The sequence below is a fragment of the Torulaspora globosa genome, chromosome 2 (assembly GCF_014133895.1).
Source record: "Torulaspora globosa chromosome 2, complete sequence".
Taxonomy (NCBI): Eukaryota; Fungi; Ascomycota; class Saccharomycetes; order Saccharomycetales; family Saccharomycetaceae; genus Torulaspora; species Torulaspora globosa.
Window position 1 is genome coordinate 419265 of NC_050728.1, and position 24000 is coordinate 443264.

The window sequence follows — 24000 nt, forward strand, 5'->3', positions numbered from 1 at the left end:
TCAATACTAAGAGACGCTTGATGTCCAAGCAAACCGAGAAATCATAGATTATCAGAGCCAACCGGCGGATGATGCATGATGCTGTCTGGCGGTGTCGCCTCTACGACGGTAACTTGAAAGAGTCCAGCAGGGCTATGTCGGGACTCTGCCAGTTGGCGTGCGACAATGGGACGCGATAAGGGCTGGATCCTGCTTACCAGCATCTGTTAGACTCGCAGATAAGATTTGAAGCTTGTCTAGCGTGTCTATTGCTGGTCCGAATGAATATTCGATTTTGACCAATCAGAATGGTTCCTGCACGGAGGTCGCGCCACAACCGAGGCTTTACGTCTTCCAGCGCTGTCGCAATAACGCTTCTCATTGGCCGATAGCTCCATGGTGCGCTTCATCATCTCTGGGGCCTAAGAATAAAGGACATAGTATACAAGAACTGATCCAGCAATTGTCTCCGGTCTGAGACCTAACTCTACAACGGGATGGTTACTAGCTGTTGCGAGAACGTAGCATGGAGAAAGCTGCTAACATCATCTTTTGTGAGTTTCTCCGCTGATTTCTGCTCCGTAAGCAATTCAAGTGGTCGCAGGTCGTACGCTACCGTCTCGAGCCAATCTGAGGACAACTCTGACATCTACTACGACTTAAAATGGCCTAAAAACAATTTTCCGACACCTTATGATCTGTTTGGCATAGACAACAACACCGATGGTCGACATATTGATCCCAAGGTAATGAAGAAAAGGTATCACGAATATGCTAGACTTTACCATCCTGATGTTTCGCGCAACATCAGGATAATCAGGTCTCCGATCGACCAGATGCAGTTGGACAAAAACCTGCTTACTGTGGACGAGAAACTGCACAGATTCAAGGTAACGACCCAGGCGTATCAGATCCTGACTGATCCAAAGAAAAAAAGGTTGTACGACTTCACCCAGGGCGGGTGGCCGTATGGACCCGCCGGAGCAGCGTCGACTACTCCGGCAGCGCAGTATCCCGGGTCGCACGGCTACAGATCCGACCACGTTTACGCCTATTGGAATGCAGGAACGTGGGAAGATGCAAGCCAGATGAACTCCGAGAAGCAGCCCATTGATGCCTGGGTTCTGTTCATGTGGCTATGCGGATTCGTGATATGCATTCAGGCTACTGCTTTGTTGACACGCATCGAGGACTCTTTGACCAGAAAGAACTACACACATGAAGAAACCGAACACGACCTGCTGCAGAGCTACACGAACTACGGGCTGGATACCGACAAAATTTCGCGATGGCGGAGGTTTCTCTGGTTCAGAGCGTACGGCCTGTACCGTTCAAATACAGACTTAGATAGGGAGGCTAGGAGAAATGAAGAGATGGTTCAAGATATCTTGAAGAAAAGCGAGCAGAGCGTGAAACCGGTTTCTGAAACGACTCGGCCTGAGTAGAACACGACACAGTCCATTAAATATTCATATATGTAGGCTAAGAACATTGCAATTTGGGTGGCAAAGACCGGGGTTCTGACGACTCTACTTATTTTCTTCACAGTGTCTTATCAGCTTTGATATTCTTTGATAAGTGGGTACTTAGAGCGAAAAAGTCGAAGAGCGAAGTGAAGTCATCTTGTCACTGGGAAGAAGTTCTAGGATAGACGATTGCAGCGCTGTTGACCATGAATTTCAAGGAGGCAGACACCGTTTTAGATCTTAAGAATATCAGAGACGAGCTGGTTCGAATGGAGGACACCATCATCTTCAATTTTATAGAGAGATCGCATTTCCCCAGTTGTCCAGTAGTGTATGCAAAGGATCATCCTGGATTGCCTCTTCCAAACTTCGACGGATCATTCCTGGATTGGGCGTTATTGCACATGGAGAAGGTGCAATCGCAGCTCAGAAGATTCGAATCGCCTGACGAGACCCCATTCTTCCCCGAAGAGATCTTAAAGCCCATTTTGCCGAACATCAATTATCCTCAGGTTTTGGCTTCTTATGCGCAACAGATCAATTATAATGCTAAGATCAAGCACATTTACGAGGAAGAAATTGTGCCATTGATCTCGAAATATGAAGGAGACCAGTCTGAAAATTACGGCTCAATTGCCACAACGGACATTGCTTGCTTGCAGAGCTTGAGCAGACGTATTCATTTCGGCAAATTTGTCGCTGAGGCTAAATATCAGAATGACAAGGAGTTGTATCGTAAGCTCATCAGAAATAAGGACGTTAATGGCATAATGCAGAATATTACCAATGCTGCCGTCGAAGAGAAGATCTTGGAGAGGTTGACTACCAAAGCAGACGTTTATGGGGTTGATCCTACCAACAAGGAAGGTGACAGAAGAATCACCCCTGAATATCTTGTCAAGATTTATAAAGAAATTGTCATTCCTTTGACGAAGGAGGTAGAGGTGGAATATCTCCTGAGAAGACTCGGCGACGACGCCTGATGCCTTCATCATGCACACAGTGTAGGCCTATACATTTCATAACAGTTAATTTTTGATGTAATAGCACTTTCGCTAAATGACAATACGGGTCGTAAAGTCAGTTCCTTAAACAGACATAAAAGGCTGACGCTTGATACGCTTGCTACTGGAAATCACTGGAGAAGTCTCATTGCAAACTCGAACGATGCAAAAGTGGCTGCGTTAGCAGGTGCAGCTCTCAGCATAGTAGGACCGAATCCTTTGAAAAAGGATGCCAGGCCCCCTTTGACATACAAGGTTTTAGCCACTTGGACGATCGAGTTTCCTGATTTCGGATTCGTCAAACTGTCTGTCTGTATCACTGATTTGACGACATCTAGTGGGTAGACCATTAGCCACAGAGCGGTACCGGACAGTGCACCGAAACTACACAACTTCCAGGCCGGTATTTCAGTCCTCATAACTCCTGATTTGATCTCATGAGCTATAAGTGCTTCATAAACCAGGAAATAGGTACCACATCCGTGACCTTCTCTGAGAAGAGTCGGAGACAAACCGCGCATTAACTTGTTGTGACTCCTCAGTTTTCTTATACAGTCCAGGGGACCTCTAAACTCTGCATTAGCGCCTGAACCGGTCTGGGTTTGCAGACGTATCCTGACATGCTCTATTGGCGATGCCAGAAACGAGTTTGTCAAACCACTGACGAGCCCACAGATGTAATACTGCGGAAGGGTTAAGGTAGACGACGGTCCAGAACCGTTACTGTGAAAAAATCTCTTCATCGCTTCGTTGACCCCAAATTGGATTGAAACACAAGCACCAATTCCCACCAGGGGCGTTAAGGTGCCTTTATAAAATGCCAATATCCCTTCATTCTTGAGTAAATTTCTAATTACCTCCGTCGCTGTTGTCGAATTCGGCGATGTTTGTAATCTGACTTTAGTCGTATCAAATGGCTGGCCCACCAGGACTTGTGCTATACCACCTGCAGTACCGGCTAAAATATCTTTAACTACTCTAGCCTTATCTTGCTTGGGATGTAGTTCGAGGTCATCGATCAACTGAGGTGCTTGGGCCTCCTCGGACATTTTCTGATTCAGTCTTCGATAGCGAGATAGAACGACTTCCTATTGTATCCTAGAAGCAGCAGCAAGCGCAACATAGACAGAGCAATGGATCTCTAGCGCTTTCTAACAGAGGACGACTTCCATTTTTCACTTCATTTTTCAGCCTATCTTTTTCTTCTAGAACCCGAGCTTATCGCAGCGCCAAAAGCAGAGAAACTGATCTACGCAGGACAATCAAAGCTGATCATCTTCAATTGCCCACTCGATTAGGTCTCTCTGCCCGTAGATCACAGCTATAACGGATAGTGCCAACTGAACAACATCGAGATCCTCAGGCGGTGAAGGAACGTCCAACTCCGTTAGCTCGCGGGGACATATCGCTTTGATCGATGGCGTCTTCCTGTCCAAAGATTGTGTCCCTCTGCCCTCTTGGCTCTCCCTAATAGCTCGCCTGCATTTTTTGCCCAGACTGCGCAGATTGCTGATGTACTCGGCCGTCAGTTTGTCGGGAATATTGAAGAGGATGTAGAGAAGCCAGTTGCTGAAACGCGATGCTTGTGCTGGCTTCTTGCCCTTAGATATGTTTTTAATCCACTCCTGCGCCATGTACTGCACCAAAACCCAGATGTTTCTTCCATCGATCGTTGCATTGAATGCGGACTGCGTTGGTTCGGTTCGTTGCAAATACTGATACCATTGCTTGAATCCTATTGGCTTTGAAGAGTTAACCTCGCCAATAACAGCTTTTATATCTGTGATACTGTTGATGTGCTTAGTGCGGAGCTTCTTGACCACAGATTCAGCCCACTCCTCATCCAATTCATAATCGTCGTTTCCATCTCCAACTTTTGGTGGTAGTTCTTGCAAAACATCAAGAATGTGCGATGCTTGCCCATCGCCTTCCAATTTTCCACTGAGATATTCCCTTAGGAAGTGCAATAGTAAATTGAGAGATTCTTCTGTATGGTTCTGGTAGACCGTTCTACTGTCTAGAACGGCCCTCTTAACGGTCTCAAACCATTGAACACCCACAAGTAAGTGCGAATCGACATACTTCAAACGAACGGGCAAATCTTTGTGTGCTTTTGGCTTCTTGACAATAACTTCGTCATCGTCGTCATATATATCAGCCGTGTGGCGCTTGAGTTCTGATCTCTTGATGACATTAGTCCTCAAGGCTTCCTGTCGAACACAACTAAGGTACTCAATCACAGCTGGATCGACTCCGGGATCAGTCAAGGAGAAAGCCGGTGTTTGGCCAAACACGGAATCCGCCGATTGATCATCCTTGCGATTCATTGGTGTCCTAGCTCAGTGATAAATTTGCCAATAAGCTTCTAAACAGCAAGCGGGTTGAAAAGAGTTGATTTACATTGCATCTGAACTTCTAGAAACTCAATTAGTAAGAAAAGGATACCGAATTCTTATCGAACAAGGAATCCGACAGTTCAGAAGCCACCATGAAAAGATCTATTGGAGCGTCTGGCTATGACGGGCGCCTTGACTTTACCCGTAAAACTGCTGATGTCGGTGTTACGTGTCAGGAACATCCATGCGTGAATGTTTATGTACCTATAGAGTTATATCAGTGCCATGTCCAGCAGTATCATGATAACCGTTGTGTTCAGTGTGGCAAGAACCTTGTGACGGAAAACTTTCTGCGCCTACACCTTGAAGAGATGCATAATCCTTTCAATAGCGGCGATGGGATCCGATATCGCTGCTTCGAAGAGCAATGCGATGAAGCATTCTATTCTCACCAAGAGAGAGTCAGCCATGCAGTAAAATCCCACCAGTATCCTGAGAGTTTTGATTTTGACATAGTGCAAAATGGGCAACTTTTCAGTTGAATCATTTGTTGCTCTTCTTCAGCTTAGCAATGACCTTCTCGTCGAATTCAGAGTCGCAGGCAGGGCACTTGTTGGCGGGTGGCAATATGGATAAGACGCAGAGGCAGACGGAGCAAACGTATCCAATGGCAACAACTTTTCCCGTCAGATAGCAGGACGTTCTGAAATCAACCGATCCTTGGTTTGGCTTCACAATGATGGGCCTGAGTGATGGGTCTATGAACATTGCCGTGGATAGATATTGAACTAGACCTTGAGTAGAGTTGAGATGCAAATAGACGCCGTTCGTGGCGTCCGTTGTTTGTTGAAGAAACGTACTCTCTTTATGACCGCCGATCTTCACAACATCGATAGGACATTTCAATTTAGTCGCCGCAAATATGCAATTCATTATTGGGATATATTGAAATATTTCGTCTCTTCCACCACCACTGCCGCATGTTATGACCAAAAGCCTGGACTTGAAAGATATCCTGGCCAGCTCTCTGGAAATTCTGTTGATGTAAGTGAGCCCTGCGGATATCCCTCCAGCAAGAGTGCTCTTTTGTGTAGCTTTTTCAACTTGGTCCTTCTCTTCTTGGAATAGCTTGTACAGCTCTTCTACCAGAGTCTCATCAACATTTCTAAATTGTCGATACATATCATTGTTGATGATAGACAGATCCTTGCCAGGTAGCGAAGTAGTGGTAACCTTGTTCTGATTCAGATTGCTCTTAGGATAGAGATACTTTATGCCTTGAGAGTGAGCTGCGATGACAGCCACTTGATTCGAGCTGTTAAAGGCAAGATGTGCATTGAGGAACACTATGATGGATTCTAAGACGCTTATTATGTTAGCGTTTTGATCTCCTTCGTTATCCAGTTCTGCCCAAAGCTTCGGCGCAGTATCGATGACTAAAGTCAGCAAAGATGGAGTTTCCTCAGCATATTGAGACTTGAGCTTAGTTGAGTGGAAAGCTGGGTCCGAAATAGCATCCATACCACTATAGCCGCTTGCTAATCCTTGAATGATTGCTGGATTGTTCTGTTTTTACAGATCAAGAGGTGATTTGGTTAGCAGGCGAGCTGCTTACTATCAAAATCCATAGGTGAACGAGAAATGCTATATTGTTGATAATACACGTAGTAAGGTTTTAACCGTCAATTACAAACACAAAATGGATCCTTGCCCAGTAGAGAAGGCCACCGCGACTTTGTCACTCTTGAAGGCCCAGGAAAGGTCAAAGACGTTGTCTCCGTTGGTCGGGCTTTGATAAGTACCGTAGATGGGAAAAGATAATGGAATAGGATATCTCTTTCGAGTATCCAAACTAGCGAGCAGAGATTTCATGTCATAAACAATAACCTGACCGTCAACGAAGCCAACAGCGTATTTGTTTTTGTCTTGTGAGAGTCTAGCTGAAAACACAGGTACTCCATCAGCGACCGAAATAGCAAGTAACGAGTTATCTGCCAGTGACCACAATCGCACTGAGCCATCCATAGATGCCGATAAAACCCTCTTGTCGTCAACCCAATCAACAGATACCACGCTTTGTGAATGACCAAGGAAACAGTAAGATGGATTGCTGCTACCGCCTCGCCAAACTCTCACAGTATGATCGTCGGATGCACTTAGAAGCATCTTATTGCCTGGATTGAACTGAAGTGCACTTATGGCACCCTGGTGACCAACCAAACGACCCACAGGCTTGCTTTCTCCTATTTGATGCACCACTAAAGAGCCCTGAGGACCAGGAATTATGAACTTATCAATTTCTACCCATTCGAGGTCTACCCCTAGCGAATCACCAGAGCTCTCGGAAGCCTTCAATTCAAAGTGTTGGATCGCCGTACCTGTAGTGGCATTCCATACCACCGTCACATTGTCCACATCAGCTGTGATGAAGTGCGCAGAATCTTTGTTCCACTTTATGCATACTATCGGCGATCGGTGAAAGTTGAAGACATTCTGTAAGCTTCCATCCCTATTCCACAGACGCAGCTCACCGTTCTCGACTGCTGTAACAATTTGCATTCCGTTTGGCGACCACGCCAGACAGGACAATTCGTTGTTCGCGTTGCCGACTGGACTGGTGGGCGCAAAAGGATGCTTAAGTTCTATCTCATTCAACAAAGCACCACTGTTTTCGTCAAACGAGTAGATCCTAGCCTGTGAATGCTTCTCCCCGACCGCGAGCATCGACTTCTCAACCGGGTTCCAGCACGTACTGACAATATTCCCCAACTTGTAAAATTCTTTCAAAGTCTTGATAAAACCCTCCGCCTCTATGCCCTCCTCGACGCTCTTCGGCCCCTCCTCTTGCCTTTGCAGGTCCCTCTGGTCTTCCTCCTTCGGCTGCTCATCCATGGAATCACTTTCTAGAGCAAATCTCCCATTTATCAGTCGGTCAGGTCCCTTTTCCTTCTCCACCTGAAGAGCCTGTGCCAAGTTGAAGTCCTGCGTAAAGTGTTCTTCATCAACTTTCTTCATCTCGCCGTTATATTCAACCAACAAATCGCATTCTGTATAGAGTATACCCTTCTGCACCAAATTCACAAGCGTTCCAAACGGGATATCCTTGCTGTATTTGCGATCGAAATCAAGCACTCGAGTTTCATCTTGCAGCGCCAGCGCACTTACTTCCTTCCCATTCTCTTGAAGGTATCTCCAAATCAAATAGTTAAGCTCCTCACTACTAATACTCATCCTTTCGGTGATTCAACATTAACAACTGCCAGTTCCAAAACACAACTCGGCTACAACACCCCGGCACTGTGATCGCTTCACCACTGGAGGTCTTTGATGGTGTTGTTGCAATGATTTTTGATCTCTATAGGGTGTAGGAAAGTGATATAAACCATAAGAACACTTTACAGAACAGAACTAGCGATAGTTGAGGAATACTTGAACGTGGCTTGACAAGATCCCATTGCATCTATATCAGTAATGGTGGATTTTTCGTTGAAGAACAGGAACCATGACAAGCATCCTCGCCGGTTGTCACCAAAGGGCAAGAATCCAGACTCATTGACGAAGACTGAAGTAAAGCCTGGCAAAGGCAGCAGCAATCCCTATAGCGAGATGAGTATAACAGCTGACTATTCACAGCTACCTACAATTAATGCCAAAGACAAGAATAAGGTAGCCAGCTCGATGCAAAGAAGATTATCAGTGCATAATCCCAATTACGTACCGCCGAAACTGGACTATTCGTTGCCTCTTCCGTCTAACGTAGTTAGCGGAGTCCAGTTTGATCAGCCAAGGGAAGAACCAAAGCGGTTTGCGGTAAATGGATCAACACAGGGACATCTGGGCGCGTCAACTGTGGACGGGCGTAAACAGGTAGAACCACCGGCCGCTAGACCACCACTTCCCGCTACAATTAACTCGGCTACGTTACGAAAGATGTTGGCGGATCCCAAATTCAATGCGAAGACATTCGTTCGAGAGTCGCTGGGAGATGCGAGTGCGATCGAGATTGACAAGTTTACTTCTAATCTCGGCGAACTGGCAGTTCAAATACAAGAAGAAGCCAAGGACAACGTCAATAAATCCTACAACGAGATCCTAACTGTCAACAGAGATTTGGGCGTTGCTAGCATTGAGTTGAAACAACTAAGATCGAGCGTAAGCGAGCTAAGTGACATGATGCAGGAGTTCTTTGTGATGGCGGGGAAGAGATTACAGATGGAGGAGCATAAGGAGCGATTTCAACGGTCAAGCTCATCCGCAGAACTCCTCCCACCGGTTGGAGCCGACAGTCTGTCGAATAAGAAGCGGGATCGCAGCAGTGTTGCAATCTTGGAGAAGATCTGGGATCAGCAGTTAACTACTCTCTTCAGGAACGTCGAAGGAGCTCAGAAGTACGTAGGAACCTCGCCAGGGAGACACATATTGACGGAATCCAGTGAGTGGATAGAGCTGAATATCGCTACATTAAAGCCATTGCAGAGCGTCCATATATTCATATTGAGCGATATGGTTCTTGTGGCAAGTCGGCCAAAGGAGAAGCAAACGGACCTTGTAGTCGCTCAATGTAGCCATTTGAGGGATGTGAGCGTTTCATTTGAAGGATCATCTTCCAAAAGACTGTCTTTTACTTTTGGCCCCAGTACGAGATGCATCTACGAGACCCGGGATCAACAAGAAGCTGCGCACCTGCTAAATACTGTGAGGAAAGCCAAAGATGACTTCCATGATATACTACACGCTGAGGAAGAAAACGCAAAGAAAATCAAGGAGTCTTTCAACCATCTACAATACTCGCAACAAACCCCAGTGAGAGATGGGACTAAAAGTCCTGTGAAAAGTGTCAGAAGAAGCATGGGAAGTGCTACACCCGGCAAAAGCGGCGGGGAAGAAATGGACAATTTCCTATTTCAAAAGCTCAGTATGACAATGCACTCAAGGAGCCATTCCCGCAATGCTAATCCGCTTGCTCCTAAACTGAAATCACTAAGCAATGGCGTTGAAGAGATCGATATTGAACTGGGCAGATTGAAGTTTGACAAAGCCGTCAGTGCCTTGAACGCGTTGGAGTCGCAATTGAAGAGACTTGCTGATCTAGGAGAGGACGATGATATGATGTTACACGGCCTGATAACCTTAAAACTGGACCAGAGACGCGAAGCGGTAGCTTCCAAGCTCTCCCAAACAATCTCCAGTACCTCAGAAACGGCACCATTGCTACATGCCGTGAAAAACATGATAAAACTAGGACTTCCAGAAGATGGGCTAGATCTATTCTTGCAGAACAGATCGAATCTCATAAAGAGCCTCATTCTGCAGACAGGATCTCTGGATAACCCCACCAACTATTTGATACAGATAGCCGTGATCCGCTTCCAGATTATCAGGAAAACCGTGGTCAACTTTCGAGATGTTTTCCAAGAAGATAAAGATAGGTTTTCGTCCACCTTGGTCAACTGGTGTCGAGAAGAAGTTGACAAACATTTTGAACTGATTGAAAAATCCCTGCCCAGCGATGAGGCGATCTCACCTGCATCGATCAGATCCTCCAGAAGGCAGATCGACGGGCTCAGGTCAGTCGGAATCGACTTTGTCTACAAACTTGACGAATTTATCAAGAAAAACAGCCACAAGATACACTGAACCAGACATAAATCCCATAAACTAGCGGACGGACACACAGACCATCTAAAGATCCCAGAATATCTGCACTTCCTAGCTGTTTCGACCGTATTATCCATATTCGATCACGTGATTCGATGTTCGTTTATGGTGATTTTTCAACTAGAACCTTCGAGCACATTCATCAATTCATGAAGTATTCGATGAATGCACAGTGTATTTAAAGCTGTTATGATGGGGAATTGATCGATTCGAGCAATTTAATCGTTGCAAATTTATCCTTCAGCTTGGGATTAAGCACTATTCTACGAAATGGAAAAGTTGCTTCACTGGTCCATTGCTAACGCACAAGGTGATAAAGAAGCGATCGAAAAGGCTGGCCAACCGGACCCCAAACTACTGCAACAATTGTTTGGTGGGGGAGGTCCTGATGATCCAACATTAATGAAAGAGGCTATTGCCGTTGTGACGAATCCTGAGGCGGAGATGGAGAGTAAGTTAATTGCCATGGACAATTTTGAGATGCTGATAGAGAATTTGGATAATGCCAACAATATTGAGAACTTGAATCTTTGGACCCCCTTATTGGAGACACTATCCGACCCAGACGAGGAACTGCGAGCCTCTGTCCTGTCCGTGATTGGGACTGCTGCTCAAAACAACCTTCCTACACAGAATAGCTTCTTAAAGCAGGAAAACGGTCTACGGAGACTTATACAACTAGCTGACAGTACCAGTGAGTGTCTAAATGTTAGATGTAAGGCTTTCTACGCGCTCTCCAATCTGGTGAGAAACCATCCCGAGCTCGCTGAAGAATTTGTTAGACTCAAAGGACTGGATATTATAGCTCCCGTTCTGACGGATTCGGAGCTCAAAAGCAAGTTGAAGACCAGAGCGCTCTCTTTGCTGACAGCGTACTTGACAGCCGTTCAGATCTCGGACGGCTTGGTGTCAACGCTGAGAAAGGACAACGTCTTACCATCAGCCATCTCTTCTCTGAAGTCGGAGGACGATGTTGCTATACTTGATAGGGTGCTGAATTTCCTATCCCACTTGATCTCTGCTGGTGTAAAGTTCACTGAACAAGAAACTCATGAACTGAGGACCAACATGCGGCGAGTTAAAAGTTTCAAAGACAGGCTGAATGAAGAAGACTACTTAGCAATAGAGCGTGCTATATAAGTGAGATCTTATATATCTTCATCCTCATATTAGAACTGTGCATTAGCAATTCTTTTCTTGCTACTAGCGTTATAACATTGTAGGAGGTTACTGTATCGATTCGTTTGGATCCTCGCATGTGAACAGTTTATACAGTCTTGCTTCCATGGCCTCTGTCATAAGGTATTGTCCGTCAAGTCCTGATTTTAATTCACCTTTCTTAAAGTCAGTGAAGAGAGCTTGAAATGTAGAATAGGCAGCTATAACACTGTTGGCCTTCAATTCGGGCATTTTGTTGATTTGTTGCAATGTCTGTCGCAGGACATCTGTCTTGTCTTTACCTGACCTTGCGTTGATGTGAGAATATCGCATGTACCTTATAGCGGGATCCATACGCTGCTTGGCAATTAAAGACACCAAGTTCGGCAGCGATTCTGTAAACTCTGCATGGGACGAGACAACATGTATTCTGACACCCCAGAGACGATCTATAAATCTCAGTCTTTGCTCAATGTCGAATTTCTTCATGCTAAGATCCTCCAAAACGCTTGTTTTCTTTTTTGAATTATGCCCTCTAGTTGCTTGGGAACCAGTCAATTCATCTTGAACCCTTGCTTTGTACTTTTTATCCTCCAGAGCCTCTAGGGCTCTCGCCAGTCTTTTCAGATTGCTTAGCACCACAATCAGATACTTTCCTGATCTTGTGAAAGATCTAAATCTTCTGAAAAGGTACTCTTTATCAGTTCTGTAGAGTTCAAAAAAAACCTGAGCGTCATAGTAAAGTATAGAAAGTGCTTCCTCAACGGCTGTTTTTTCACAAGGAAAGAAGATGTCATGAGCAAAGTCATACTCACTTTCACATGTTCGCAAGAAGCCAATTCGGGGAAGTTCTTCTTCAATGCTCGCCTGTAAGGTTGCTGGTTTGATGCCATTCTCAAGATCGCATCCGGAGCTTTCAAATGTTTTAATCAAGCGACTCGACATTGTCACTGTTATGCAGGATCTAGCTTTTTCGTTGCTTCTGTATATCTGGTTGCTCTCCTTGAAAGCACGTCGACTGTTTCCCAGCCAGGTTTGCATTAGTCGTAGCGCTTCATCATCACTGTAGCATCTGCCGTGAACAATGTACGGAGTTAGCCTGATAACTTCCCTAGCTTTCGACATATCATTAGATGCCTCTCTGGCGCTCGTCCTCTCATCACTGTCGCTTTCTGAGGATCTGGCAGGCTTTGATAACTCATCGGGTAAACACGGATTATCTTTGCAATTCTTGTCCGAAGGAAACTTTCTGACGTTCAGCTCCAAAATCTCGGATCGCCTGCATTGGCTTAAGCCCGCTTGATCAATTACACCTTTGACTTTCACAGAATTGTTGAAGGCATCAGTATGCTTATCACGCCGGTTTGGCAAAGCAACAGGTAAAATTGGTACACCTTTTACCTTGCCGCTTGTCGGGATTGAATTCCGTTGAATTTCGCTCTCTGAAACCGAGCCCTGGCTCAAGACATCACTCTCGCTGACTTCTTCGGCATTAAAAGAGCAGTCACTGTTCTGAACAAAAAGTTGACGAGATTGGCCTCTTTTCAATCTCTTGGATCCGGCTAAGTCGGCGGCAGGAGAGGATATTGGGTATGTTTCCAAAATATCAGCACCTGTCTCTAACACGCCTGCCTTCCTGTTTTTGGAAACATCGTCGTGTGTATAAGCTAAGTCTTCTCTGACGGGAGAATGCTTTTGTGAGTGCTCCTGTTCTAGGCCTCTTAATCTTTTCATTCCATCTTTCAGCTTCACCTCGCAGGTTGTGCTGCTGTCGACTCTCGGATAGCAAATAGAAGAGTCTTCATTGAGTATCTCCTCTAATATTCGCTTGCCACTTCTTGGTCGAGGCTCAAAGTCTCCATCTATAGAGCTTTCGTCTCCCACGGTAGTGCATAGGTCTTGACAAAAAGGGGCAGATATCTCAATGGATCCTATCGAAGGATGAATACTAGTATCTGTGATGACTTCTATCTCTTTAGGGGACGATGGATATTGGGTTTGAGATTGTCCCTTGGGAGGTTGAATACTATCGTCACTTGTCAGCGTAAAAATCTCAGGCTTTGACTTCTGTGATGAGCCGGTCAGCCCTGCTCCATCATCTGCAGCATCATCCAACAGTTCAATAACATGATTCATTGGGGATAAAGAGGTTCTGGGCAACCGGTATTGGCGATGATTTCTCATTGTGTTTAGTTCACATCTCGCTTACCAGTACGCCGCGCCAGCGACAGTAAATGTGTCCAGATCAAAATTATACAAATCTATAAATGTGTCATTAAACATCGCCAGTGAATAATGAGCGAGCTCCCCAGAAGTCTCTCAAATCTCGATCGGAGGAATATGCCAAAGTTTTATTGCGACATGGTGCGGTGTGAAGTTGCCTAAGGACGACGCCCAAACGACTCCAAACGCTTGACCGATTCATCATATCTTTTGATGAGGGGCATAGAATTGACCCTCTTGGGATTACCACTACTCCTCCTCGTTTGCCGCTGAATGTCTTCGCTGAATTGCAGTCTCAAGATATTCTTCAGATCATTTTTTGAAGAAATGAGTAACTTCCCTTCGTCAAGTTGTCGAAAGAGGTCCGATTCAGTGGCGCCACAAAGTGAGAAAAACTGCATCGAGGCAGTCATATCGACCATTGATGGAGTAGAAACGAGATTTTGGCATGCATTTTGCAAAACCTTAGCATTCCTCAACATTCTTTTGACTCCGCTTTTATTGATAACGGGAACCGAACGCATGCCGAGCAAGAATGCCTTATTAATCATTGAATCAATGCCAATGAAAACATTATCTGTGTTTCCCTCCAGTAGCTGCTGCTGCCTCACTTTATTTTCTATTGTTTCTAGATCTGTTATCAGAGCTGCTATGTGCTCGTTTAGTTCGCTGCTACCAGCATCGGAACTCCAAGTCTCTGGTCTATGGAACATAAAGCCTATGTGGTAAATGCATCTCGCTCTCGTGTCAAATCTGATTGCCGTTAGTAGATTTGATTGTAAAGTCGAAAAGCCTTCGAGTATCTCATCAAATCTAGCTGCCGCTTGCGAATCCATGGATATTTTGAGATTGCCCAGCTTATCAATAGCTGTCCAGTCATTCGATTCGAAAAAGCACCACTCAATTTTGAGCATTTCAATGTTGTCCTTCTTTGACATATCTTCAGGGGTTCGTACGACCTTCCTTAAGCTAGGAAGCCAGGATAGGATCCAGTTAGCTGTTCCTAGGAAATGGATCACTGCATTTAATGTCACTGTGTTCAATATATCGTCTTTGTTCAAACCGCCCTTATTTGGGTAATCTGCACAGTGGCGCAACATGAGGTTAGCCTCAGCATTCGAATCAGTGCCACCACTATTCAGGAATTCTTTTTCATGTTTCATTATGTCACCATCAGTAAGCCAGACTGAGATTATTCTTTTCTGCACATTGGAAGCCGCTGTTCCAAAAAGCCGTTCAAACAGGCTTAAATGATATCTGTAAAATTTGCGGAGAAGCCCTAATAGAGAATTAAAGACCCTGCTTCTGAATTTATGTGTAGTATTCATGATGAACAAAAGCTTCTTCAAAAGAATCCGAAAATCTGCAGCAGCTTTGAAAATATACTTGCTTCCTTCTATGCTTTCCAGCGCATAAGGATTATTTGACCCTACTCTTAGTTCGAACAAATATGCCAGGGTCTTGTCAAGTTTTGGGAAAAATTGCTCGCTCATAAAGGTTGTGAGGAAGGTCATTGAAGTAACATATTTGCCCTCGAACTCGGTGGGTATCAGATCGGAAGTGGCCTGGCAGAAAAATAGATATGGCTCAAGGAGCATTTTGACGTTGAATATAGTAGGAGGGACAAGGGGTTCTTCTTGCTCGAAAGACTCTTCTTCAATGTAAATCGATCCTAGTTCAGCAGTAGCTGAGATTGTGATGCCTGGGAACAGGTCCTTCAGTAGCGCCTTCAGCTCATTTGCATGACGTTTGGCTGCTGAGCTGTCTTCGATATTATGCTGCAAAGTAAATAGTGGCGCATTTGACCTACTAGGTTTTATGACTGTGCTACTAGTTCGATTTGATCCAGCCTGAACCGAGGTCACTTGAGGATTCTCCAGATATTTTAGCAGAAGTGTCTCTATCTCATTAAGGATTTTTGACCAAATCTGACCAAATTTGTATGAATTAATTGCAGTTGACTGAAGGATCTTTTTAACGGACTCGAAAACAACGCGATGTCCTTGAGCCGCGATTAAGAATCTCACAAATATCTTCCAGAAGCACTCTTTCATCGGGACCGCTAAAACATCCTTTACTGACATTCCCAAGTCATCGTCAATATTAGGAGATGCGGCTACATTTAGGAGTGAGGGACGATTTGTGCGAACTTCTTCTGTGCATTTCAGGACGATGTTGTGTAACTCTTCTCTTGCTCTATTCGTTAGAATACTTAAAGCAGTCGGAAGTTTGTTTATGTCATTGATTATGGATAACAGAAAAAATACACGCTGGAACTCATTTCCTTGCCCAGAGCTACTGGTCATTGCTTCTAATGAGAACGACGCTTCGCTGATCTTTTGCATGAATACTGACAATTGATTGTTCATAGTCATGGAATCTCTCAATAGGTCCACATTGGCAACGTTGTAGAGATAATTTTCCAAATTTGTAAAACCATCCTGATTAAGTCCGATATCCTTCAAAATATCTCGATTGGACGAAAATGGCCCTTTCTTGGTGTAAATTATATTGTGTATCTCTTCAACTAAGTTGTTGAACAAAGCGTGTTCTTGCAGCTCAAGCTGTTGCTTCAAAACCTGCAGTGGCCCAAGGCTCCATAAATCGTGATTTGCTGCACAAAGAAACCCGCGGGCTAGCAGAGTCTGAGCTTCCTTGTAATCCTGGCTTCTAATCGAGTCCTCAATCTTCTCCGGCAATTGAACCAAATACTCTATGGAAGAGAGAGCATCGATCATATCGTTTTGTTTCTTGGCGTTGTCATTAAGTTCCTTGAGAGAACCCTTCCCAATCGTGATATTGCTGACGGATTCACTTACTTGACCTTTAAGCTGTTTTATGTTATCCTGAGCTGCAGTTATAGAATCCACTGCAATGCCGTAGGAGGCCACATTCGTATTAAGGACTTGGAAATGCTCGTTGACAGCCTCTTGCAGATCAAAGCCTATTCGCGTCTTCAGTTGCTTAAAATCATGGTACCTATGCCCCAAACCTACTGATGTATCATCCAAAAAGGACAGAGCCAGCTCTAATGGGTTTGACTGTTCATTCAGGATTCTATTCCATTGCGTCTCTACGTGAGTAAGGTCACCTTGTAAATTATCTAGCGAGTTGTTCATAGCTTGCTGCTGAGCATCAGAAACACTATTGACCGACAGGCCACGCCTCCTACCCTGCACTGGCTTGAGATGCATCATTCTGACGTTGGATGGGCAGCTATCCGCTCAAAACCAGTTATATCTACTGTTGAACCTTCTTTCAAGATGACTATCAGTTTAATACCTGTAAATAAGTCATAAGATACGACAATGGGTAAATAGTAAATGTCACTAATTGAAGACGTTTATAATACCAGAATTATCGGCAGTGACAAGAAGGGACCTGCCTTCCAAGTTGGCCGATGCAAGAGCATTGATATTATCATTGAAATACGATGGTCGCTTCTGGCCTGAGGAATCTGAGGTTTCCCTCAATAAAAGATATGTTAGGTTAGCGGTCACTAGGACTGGAACCACATGGAAGCTCTTTGGCCTCGATAGCGCAGCGGAGCAAACTAAATCCTTCACATCCACGACAAGAACTTCGCTCAAAGTTTCTGTTGAAAGCACGATTTTTGAGCCCGAAATATGAAGAGATGTGACTTTCTGAGACACATCGGTGTCGGAGAAAGATAACTCTTCAAAAGACTTTCTCTTGGGCAGGAAATTTTCAATTGACGGTTGCTCATCCGAGTTGATTAGGGCCTGTTGGCACGCCATTTTGCAGTAGTTCCAAATAGTCAGGATCGCTTTGGAGTATCCTCCTGCCACTGCGATAAAATTATTACCCATTGCGTCGCATTTTTCGAGATGAGTTATTGGAGTATGATCTCCGAACCACCAGCTGTTTATCAAAATTTGAATCCGTAAATCCCAAACGTCGATTACGCCTTTCGTTGTTCCCAGAATTAGCACAGATCCTTGCTCGTCAACACAAAAGCTCGAAACGGCTCCGTGACTTGGTGGGTTGTCAATTTTCTGAATGCACTCCATATTTCTCACGTCATACACCAATATTTGCGAAGTATTTGTTAATGTCACCAATAAAGAAGTATTATCTGAGATCACAGATTTCAAGCTAATTGCATAAATCTCATCCGTTGATTTTTGCTTAATCTTGGCCTTTCTTATACAATGGAGAGTCGAGAAGACCAAATTACCTTCAATAGATTGGTACAGCGTCCTAAGAACATTGATGTTGCCATTTTTGGTCGAGACACCAAAACAGTCATATCTATCTAGCATTGTGATCCCTGTTATTGTTGAAGCGAAGTCATAGTTCAAAGAAGATGCGAAAACCTCACCGGCAGCCACATCAGAGAAATTCCAGAGTTTCACCTGGCCTCGCACAGAACCGCTGATGACATAAGGTACTGTTCCGCTGGAAACAGCGAGGGAGGTGATTGGGTTAGGCTCATTTTCCGTCAGGGTCGTTAGCAAGGTTCCCTTCAGATTGCCAATAGCTCTGTTACCTTGAGCAAAACCTAAAAGGCCTCCAAACTCTTTATAGTCGCGCAACGGGGGAATTATTTTGATTCCTTGCAGAAAGGTTTTTATACTGCTGACATCACCCTCATAACTGCTCCTTACGAAAAATTTCGCCCCATTGTCTTCTTCTCTTTGGACATCATCCGTTGGGCTGCTGGCTTGGCGTAAGAAGTCTAATTGGACATAAACATTTTCCAAGTTTGAAGTTGTGGTAGCAGTAGCCTTTGAAGCTAATAGCAGGGAGCCATCCATATCTTTGACGCTGGATAATTGATTGGATGTGATTTCATTGGTATGATTCACTTTCACTTTTCCGGCATCTGGCACGGATCTCTGTATTTTGTCAATGTCGTCAGTGAATTCGATATCGAAGAAGACATTTTTAGGCATAACGTGAGCTAGGCTGTGATCGGACTGGTTTCTACGCCTAGAAGTGCTAGTCTCCGTAATTTTCAAAATATCGTCCTTTCTCGATATCATCTTAGCAGTCCGCAAAACATAACCTCGCAGAGCAGCTATTTTCCACAGATCTCCTTCCGAGAGACCAACTGCTTTGAACTTATCAATCCAATTCTTATCCTCAGTTGTTAGCGGAATTTCCTCGTTGCTGAAAGATAGCACCACACTCTTGGAGGCTTTTACTCCATTAAATCCGTAATTCTTCTTAGAAAACTCCTTAGTTATGAAGGAGATATTATTATTTCCGAAGGCGTCAACATGTTTATTCGGTATCTGTTGCCAAAACAATGACTTAGATGCTCTTAAAGACCAAGTGCAGAGCAAATTATAGACTGTTCTTGAAACAGGTTGCTTGCAACTGGTAAGGATGAGATCATGGGTGAATTCAACATCAAACTCGAAAAAAGGCTTAACAATCGGATAGAGAACGCAATAAACCTCTGCTTTAGATAGCCGCATAGCAATCTCAACGATGAGCAATAAGCAAACCTGCCTTATCCATACATTGGGGTGCAGAAGGAGTGAGCAGACAGAATTACAGATATCGTAGAAGAATCTCTTTTGTACCAGTCCTATCTGGCATAAGTTCTTCAGACCTTGAAGCACACTTACAACAACAAGCTCCTCTGAATCACCGGTTGTTTGCATCAATAAAGGCAGGATATATTGCTCCAAGGTAATCGGTCCTAGAAGGATGGCAATGCCGCAAATAGTTTGGATAAGCTTTATGCGAAGAGATGCATCTTTATCATTCAGGTAAGTGATGAGATGGCTTAGAATGACGTCGTTAGTCTTCTCACGACCAAAAAACCTGCATAAGGGCAAAACATTACTCAACAAAGTCGTTTTAACGGAAGTTTCATTGTCTGTCAACAATGCTACTGCCAATTCTTCAACCTGCTGTGCCAACCTTTTGTTGTGCTTATTGGAAACTTCCAGGTTACCTGTCTCTACAGCCTCCATCAGTTTAGATGAGTTGAAAAAATTCAAAAGCTCCTGGAATCGATAAGCTATGGGCACGAGATGACCAAGACAATTAGCGATAACTGCGCGGACATAAGGGTTTTGCTTGCTCTGGATCAGTAACCTTTTTATTCTTGGCAGCAAATAATCCATGAAGACATTTTCATTTATGGGACTTAACTTCTCAACCATGCCTAGAACTTGTGTAAGGGCCTGAATAGCTGTTGCCTGAACATTAGGAAAATCGTCTTCAAAACAGGATACGAGATACGGTATAACACGATCGATTTTATTCTCGTCCGAGATATATTGTGAGAACAACACTAGCATCTCTAAACATCGGAGTTTAGTACTACTAGATGTCACATTCCGCACATTATGTGACAAAAACGATATAAATAACAGTGCGCTTTCGTCCTTTAGTTCTTTAGATGCGTAATTCTTGAGCTCTAATTCTCCCAGATCTGGAATTTTTAAAGAAGATATTAGATCATTGCCAAAATCTTCAAGACTTCTGCTCTTGTCCGTATCCTGTTTTGATTTTAATGCGTAGTCCAGCTCCTGGCAAATCTTGCCAAGGTCGTGGTACATCTTGATACAACAATCATCAGCCAAATTAATTTGATCTTCTAGCGTGCTGCGAGCGCAGGTCGCGCCAGCTATTGGTATGCTCGTTCTCATGGTAGCCATGGTTCTGAAAAATTCATAAGTGTAAGTGTAGAAATGTTCAGGAAAGAAGGAACCACGATATTTTTCAAGCAACTTTCTGCATGACAGTCTCTTCTTTGGGTTCTGATGTACCATATCACATATTAAGCTCCTCAAAGCGTCTCCTTTTATCTCTTCCTCCAAAAAGCTTGTCACATCGTACTCGTTATTCTTATACTTGAAAAGCTGTGATAGATTGAACAATGGTCGTCCTTCAGCATATATTTCAGCTATGCAGCATCCCAAGCTGAAAATATCCATCTCTTTTGTGACATTCCCTGTGGCATCTTTGGTTTTCTCATGAAGCCTAGTATTAAACCTCTCAGGCGCCAAGTAGCAGGTCCTCCTGTTCGACGTGTCAAAATAAAACGAAAATTCTCCCGGATTGTCTTCTGGCAGATATGTTGGCTTGATTTTATTTGAAAAATCAGTGAGTACAATCCAGTCCCAACTCATTACCAAAACGTTTTCAGTCTTGATGTCCCCATGACAGATGTTCAGGTTGTGAATGTCATTAACTGCCTGTAAAAGTTGGAAAGTCACGAACTTCATCTCAATTTCAGACAAATACGGTCTGTAGCTAAGTCGATCGTAAAGGTTACTCATTAAGTGCTGTCGTATTAGATATCCCGCCCGGTTGGACTCGACAACTTTGCTGTAGTTCAACGTTGTGGGTAGCGGCGCCAACGACAGCGCTTCGGCATCTATCTGCTTCTTCTTCTCCTTCAAATCATACTCCTCATTAGGTTTTATGAACACCTTGATGATTATTTTGCCGTTAGGGTCTAAAGCTCTGCAAGTCTTCAGAAATCTCGATGAGTTCAGCTGCGAAACATAATGAACTTCATTTAGCACGTCGATGTAGGAAAAGATTGCAATTGAAGGTGAAGTCTGGGCCGAAAGCGAAAGCTGAGCACCCATTTCAACTCAAGCCTCTCTGTTCGAAATGGCTCCTTCCTGGTGAACACATCTAAACCTTGATTTTTCACAATGAGGAAACCTTAATACAGAGTGAGAAATGATCGTTAAGCATCAAGAATATTGTCTATAGAGTAAATGACTGCTGGAACACCAGATTTGTTATCGAAGATGAATTAGAACAAACTATACGAAGGGGAGGGGGCTTATAAGATCTGCGACTAGCGCCTAGCTTCTTCCACGATCTTGATATTCTGTGGGAAGTGTGGCTTAGATGCGTTGCATTTAACCCTATCCCCTCTGAACATGGCAACCTCATTGATAAGAAACTCCCGTAGCCTAGGCATAGAATATAGTTGATACTCATAGGAGAAATCGAAGGCTCCCCAAGGACAAACGGGCTCGTCGTCAAGATTTCTTACACTAGTCAAAAAAGGGTGCTCGAGAGCTTGTTCAATGGTCAACCTTTTTTTGGGATCCCATTTCAATAGACCTTCAATCAAATCTAAAGCTTCTAGCGTCGCCGAGGGGTACAACTCCGTCCAGTCAGCCATTGCAGAGATGGAACCGCTAGCACTATGGCAAGAATTCCACGCCTTCAAGGAGCCATAATCGAGTAGTACTTCTTTTGACGGGGGACCTAGAACTTTCATTATTTCATGAATCTGGTGAATCGAATCCTTTCCCATAAATAGAGGCTTCCTGCCGTAGAACTCTCCAAGTATGCATCCGATGGACCACATATCGATGGATTTGCCATACGTATTTTCCGATAGTATCAACTCTGGAGCTCTATACCATCGAGTGGCCACATAATTGGTTATATCATGATAGTTGTCTTTGCTAGTGAAGAACTGTGGGGCTAGTCCTCTGGCTAGACCAAAATCACATATTTTTAAGCAACCATTCAGGGTACACAGAATATTTCCCGGTTTAAGGTCTCGATGGATAACCTCTGCACTGTGGATGTACTTCAATCCACAGAGAATTTGATAAAACAGGTGCTTGATATGAAAGTTCGATAGCTGCACTGACGAATGAATAACTTTGGCCAAATCATAGTCAATTAACTCCTGATAACAATAAAGACCATCGTAGGGCTTTTCGGACACAATTTCACAGTCAATAAGGCTCACGATGTTTTTATGTCCTTTGAAAAATGTCATGAACTTCAATTCTCTAATGGCTCTCTTCAATAGAATTTCTCGATAGAAAATATTGGTTATCTTCTTCACAGCAATAGGATACACGTTATCGGGATTAATCTTGTCGTTGACAGAACAAACAGTTCCGTAGGATCCCTTTCCCAAAATCTGAACTACCTCATATCTGCTGGGCAGGGAAAACTTCGCCGGCTCAAAGATTGTCCTCGGCTCAGACTCCTTCTGCTTTCTCGGGTTATCCATCTGTGTATTCAACAAATGCTTAATTCTATCCGAGGAGGGCTTGTATCGATAATATCTCCAGTCTTGTTTAGATATTTTTTGCTGTCTGTTCGTAGTGTCGTCATTATTATTTAACACATTGGGCATACTCATCGAATATCCGATCTCAAAAATATTGTTATTTACTATTGGACCTCGAGAATCTGAGTCCAACAGCCAGACAGATGGTATCTGCGTCTGCTAAACGTTTATATAAAAATCCATGTAGATTTGATTTTTTTTTCCGTCTTCGCCGCTCATTTTGTGTCATCGCATCGACTGTGACGTCTATCAATATCTCACCTAAAGTTGCAGATACTGCTCGTCCAACGCCTCCAATTGATGAGTCTCGTGGAATCCAGAGTCCTCGGTGAGTAGTTTTAAATTTTGAGCGGAAATCTCTGCCACCTCTTCATTGTACAGACCACAGAATTCCAGCGCCTCTTTAGGCGGAATTGTCTTTCTGCCATCCTTCAGAACATATTTGGTAAGAGACAGCGAGCAAAGCGTTTTGCCATTATTTTTCGTAAACCTGCTCATCACATAGATCCATTTCTCGTCCCAGCAAAGAATGCGTGAGCTAACGTCGTATTTTTCAAATGGCTTGATTTCTTTGAGAAAATTCGTGAAAACGTTAGCCACCGGAATATATGGCCAACGCTGCGATTTCAAGAACAGTTTCTGGAACACTTTTGTCATCAACCCACTTCTGTAAATATCCAGCTCTTCGAAATACGTGCTGTTGCTCTTATGCAAGTAAAAATCGCATTCAAAAGGCGACGCATAGGTGGCAACAGTGAAAGTTCCAAAACAGGCACGTCTATTAGCAGCCAATTTCTCGAGATTTTTAGTCTTCAAGCCGGTAACATAAGGGAAGACAATATTCGGGATGATCGTTGCATAAAACCTGACGAAGTAGGCCCCAGGCAAAGATTTATAAGACGACAACAGATACAATGCCACAGCCCACTTCAGAGGTGCCAACCAAGACATCTTTATCGGCTCGATTTTGTTACCTCTCCAACTGACCCACAGATCTTAGATCTATCATGCTAGATGGCATTCGATGCTTTGGATCTCCAAGAGGCTGAAGACCGGGTAACGGGACTTCGCAGAGTAAATCATTCAAGGTTCAAGGCATATATATGAAGGGAAGACAGCTAGACGGTAGAGTATAT

The 24000-nt window shown here is 44.0% G+C and overlaps 14 protein-coding genes across 14 annotated transcripts; 5 read left to right on the top strand and 9 right to left on the bottom strand.

Annotated features, from left to right (window-relative positions):
* Positions 1–476: 476 nt before the first annotated feature.
* Positions 477–1424, top strand: JID1 (Jid1p; the record flags this gene model as incomplete). Its single annotated transcript, XM_037282146.1, has 1 exon — positions 477–1424. One exon carries the CDS (start codon positions 477–479, stop codon positions 1422–1424), a length of 948 nt encoding a protein of 315 aa, XP_037138041.1.
* A 227-nt stretch (positions 1425–1651) lies between these two features.
* On the top strand, positions 1652–2428 carry ARO7 (chorismate mutase ARO7; the record flags this gene model as incomplete). The annotated part of the gene is made up of 1 exon (XM_037282147.1): positions 1652–2428. One exon carries the CDS (start codon positions 1652–1654, stop codon positions 2426–2428), a length of 777 nt encoding a protein of 258 aa, XP_037138042.1.
* A 152-nt stretch (positions 2429–2580) lies between these two features.
* On the bottom strand, positions 2581–3498 carry YMC1 (organic acid transporter; the record flags this gene model as incomplete). Its single annotated transcript, XM_037282148.1, has 1 exon — positions 2581–3498. The coding sequence occupies one exon, from the start codon at positions 3496–3498 to the stop codon at positions 2581–2583; it is 918 nt and encodes a 305-aa protein (XP_037138043.1).
* Positions 3499–3711: 213 nt separating this feature from the next.
* BRR1 (Brr1p) lies at positions 3712–4776 on the bottom strand (the record flags this gene model as incomplete). Its single annotated transcript, XM_037282149.1, has 1 exon — positions 3712–4776. One exon carries the CDS (start codon positions 4774–4776, stop codon positions 3712–3714), a length of 1065 nt encoding a protein of 354 aa, XP_037138044.1.
* A 161-nt stretch (positions 4777–4937) lies between these two features.
* HG536_0B02330 (uncharacterized protein) lies at positions 4938–5327 on the top strand (the record flags this gene model as incomplete). Its single annotated transcript, XM_037282150.1, has 1 exon — positions 4938–5327. The coding sequence occupies one exon, from the start codon at positions 4938–4940 to the stop codon at positions 5325–5327; it is 390 nt and encodes a 129-aa protein (XP_037138045.1).
* A 1-nt stretch (position 5328) lies between these two features.
* TFB4 (TFIIH/NER complex subunit TFB4) lies at positions 5329–6306 on the bottom strand (the record flags this gene model as incomplete). The annotated part of the gene is made up of 1 exon (XM_037282151.1): positions 5329–6306. The coding sequence occupies one exon, from the start codon at positions 6304–6306 to the stop codon at positions 5329–5331; it is 978 nt and encodes a 325-aa protein (XP_037138046.1).
* Positions 6307–6471: 165 nt separating this feature from the next.
* SIF2 (Sif2p) lies at positions 6472–8016 on the bottom strand (the record flags this gene model as incomplete). The annotated part of the gene is made up of 1 exon (XM_037282152.1): positions 6472–8016. The coding sequence occupies one exon, from the start codon at positions 8014–8016 to the stop codon at positions 6472–6474; it is 1545 nt and encodes a 514-aa protein (XP_037138047.1).
* A 240-nt stretch (positions 8017–8256) lies between these two features.
* Positions 8257–10422, top strand: EXO84 (exocyst subunit EXO84; the record flags this gene model as incomplete). Its single annotated transcript, XM_037282153.1, has 1 exon — positions 8257–10422. The coding sequence occupies one exon, from the start codon at positions 8257–8259 to the stop codon at positions 10420–10422; it is 2166 nt and encodes a 721-aa protein (XP_037138048.1).
* A 291-nt stretch (positions 10423–10713) lies between these two features.
* FES1 (Hsp70 nucleotide exchange factor FES1) lies at positions 10714–11583 on the top strand (the record flags this gene model as incomplete). The annotated part of the gene is made up of 1 exon (XM_037282154.1): positions 10714–11583. The coding sequence occupies one exon, from the start codon at positions 10714–10716 to the stop codon at positions 11581–11583; it is 870 nt and encodes a 289-aa protein (XP_037138049.1).
* An 87-nt stretch (positions 11584–11670) lies between these two features.
* MMS4 (Mms4p) lies at positions 11671–13785 on the bottom strand (the record flags this gene model as incomplete). The annotated part of the gene is made up of 1 exon (XM_037282155.1): positions 11671–13785. One exon carries the CDS (start codon positions 13783–13785, stop codon positions 11671–11673), a length of 2115 nt encoding a protein of 704 aa, XP_037138050.1.
* A 197-nt stretch (positions 13786–13982) lies between these two features.
* SEC8 (exocyst subunit SEC8) lies at positions 13983–17021 on the bottom strand (the record flags this gene model as incomplete). Its single annotated transcript, XM_037282156.1, has 1 exon — positions 13983–17021. One exon carries the CDS (start codon positions 17019–17021, stop codon positions 13983–13985), a length of 3039 nt encoding a protein of 1012 aa, XP_037138051.1.
* Positions 17022–17153: 132 nt separating this feature from the next.
* Positions 17154–21401, bottom strand: VPS15 (ubiquitin-binding serine/threonine protein kinase VPS15; the record flags this gene model as incomplete). Its single annotated transcript, XM_037282157.1, has 1 exon — positions 17154–21401. The coding sequence occupies one exon, from the start codon at positions 21399–21401 to the stop codon at positions 17154–17156; it is 4248 nt and encodes a 1415-aa protein (XP_037138052.1).
* Positions 21402–21619: 218 nt separating this feature from the next.
* On the bottom strand, positions 21620–22936 carry SMK1 (mitogen-activated protein kinase SMK1; the record flags this gene model as incomplete). Its single annotated transcript, XM_037282158.1, has 1 exon — positions 21620–22936. One exon carries the CDS (start codon positions 22934–22936, stop codon positions 21620–21622), a length of 1317 nt encoding a protein of 438 aa, XP_037138053.1.
* Positions 22937–23125: 189 nt separating this feature from the next.
* Positions 23126–23815, bottom strand: HG536_0B02420 (uncharacterized protein; the record flags this gene model as incomplete). The annotated part of the gene is made up of 1 exon (XM_037282159.1): positions 23126–23815. One exon carries the CDS (start codon positions 23813–23815, stop codon positions 23126–23128), a length of 690 nt encoding a protein of 229 aa, XP_037138054.1.
* Positions 23816–24000: the final 185 nt, after the last annotated feature.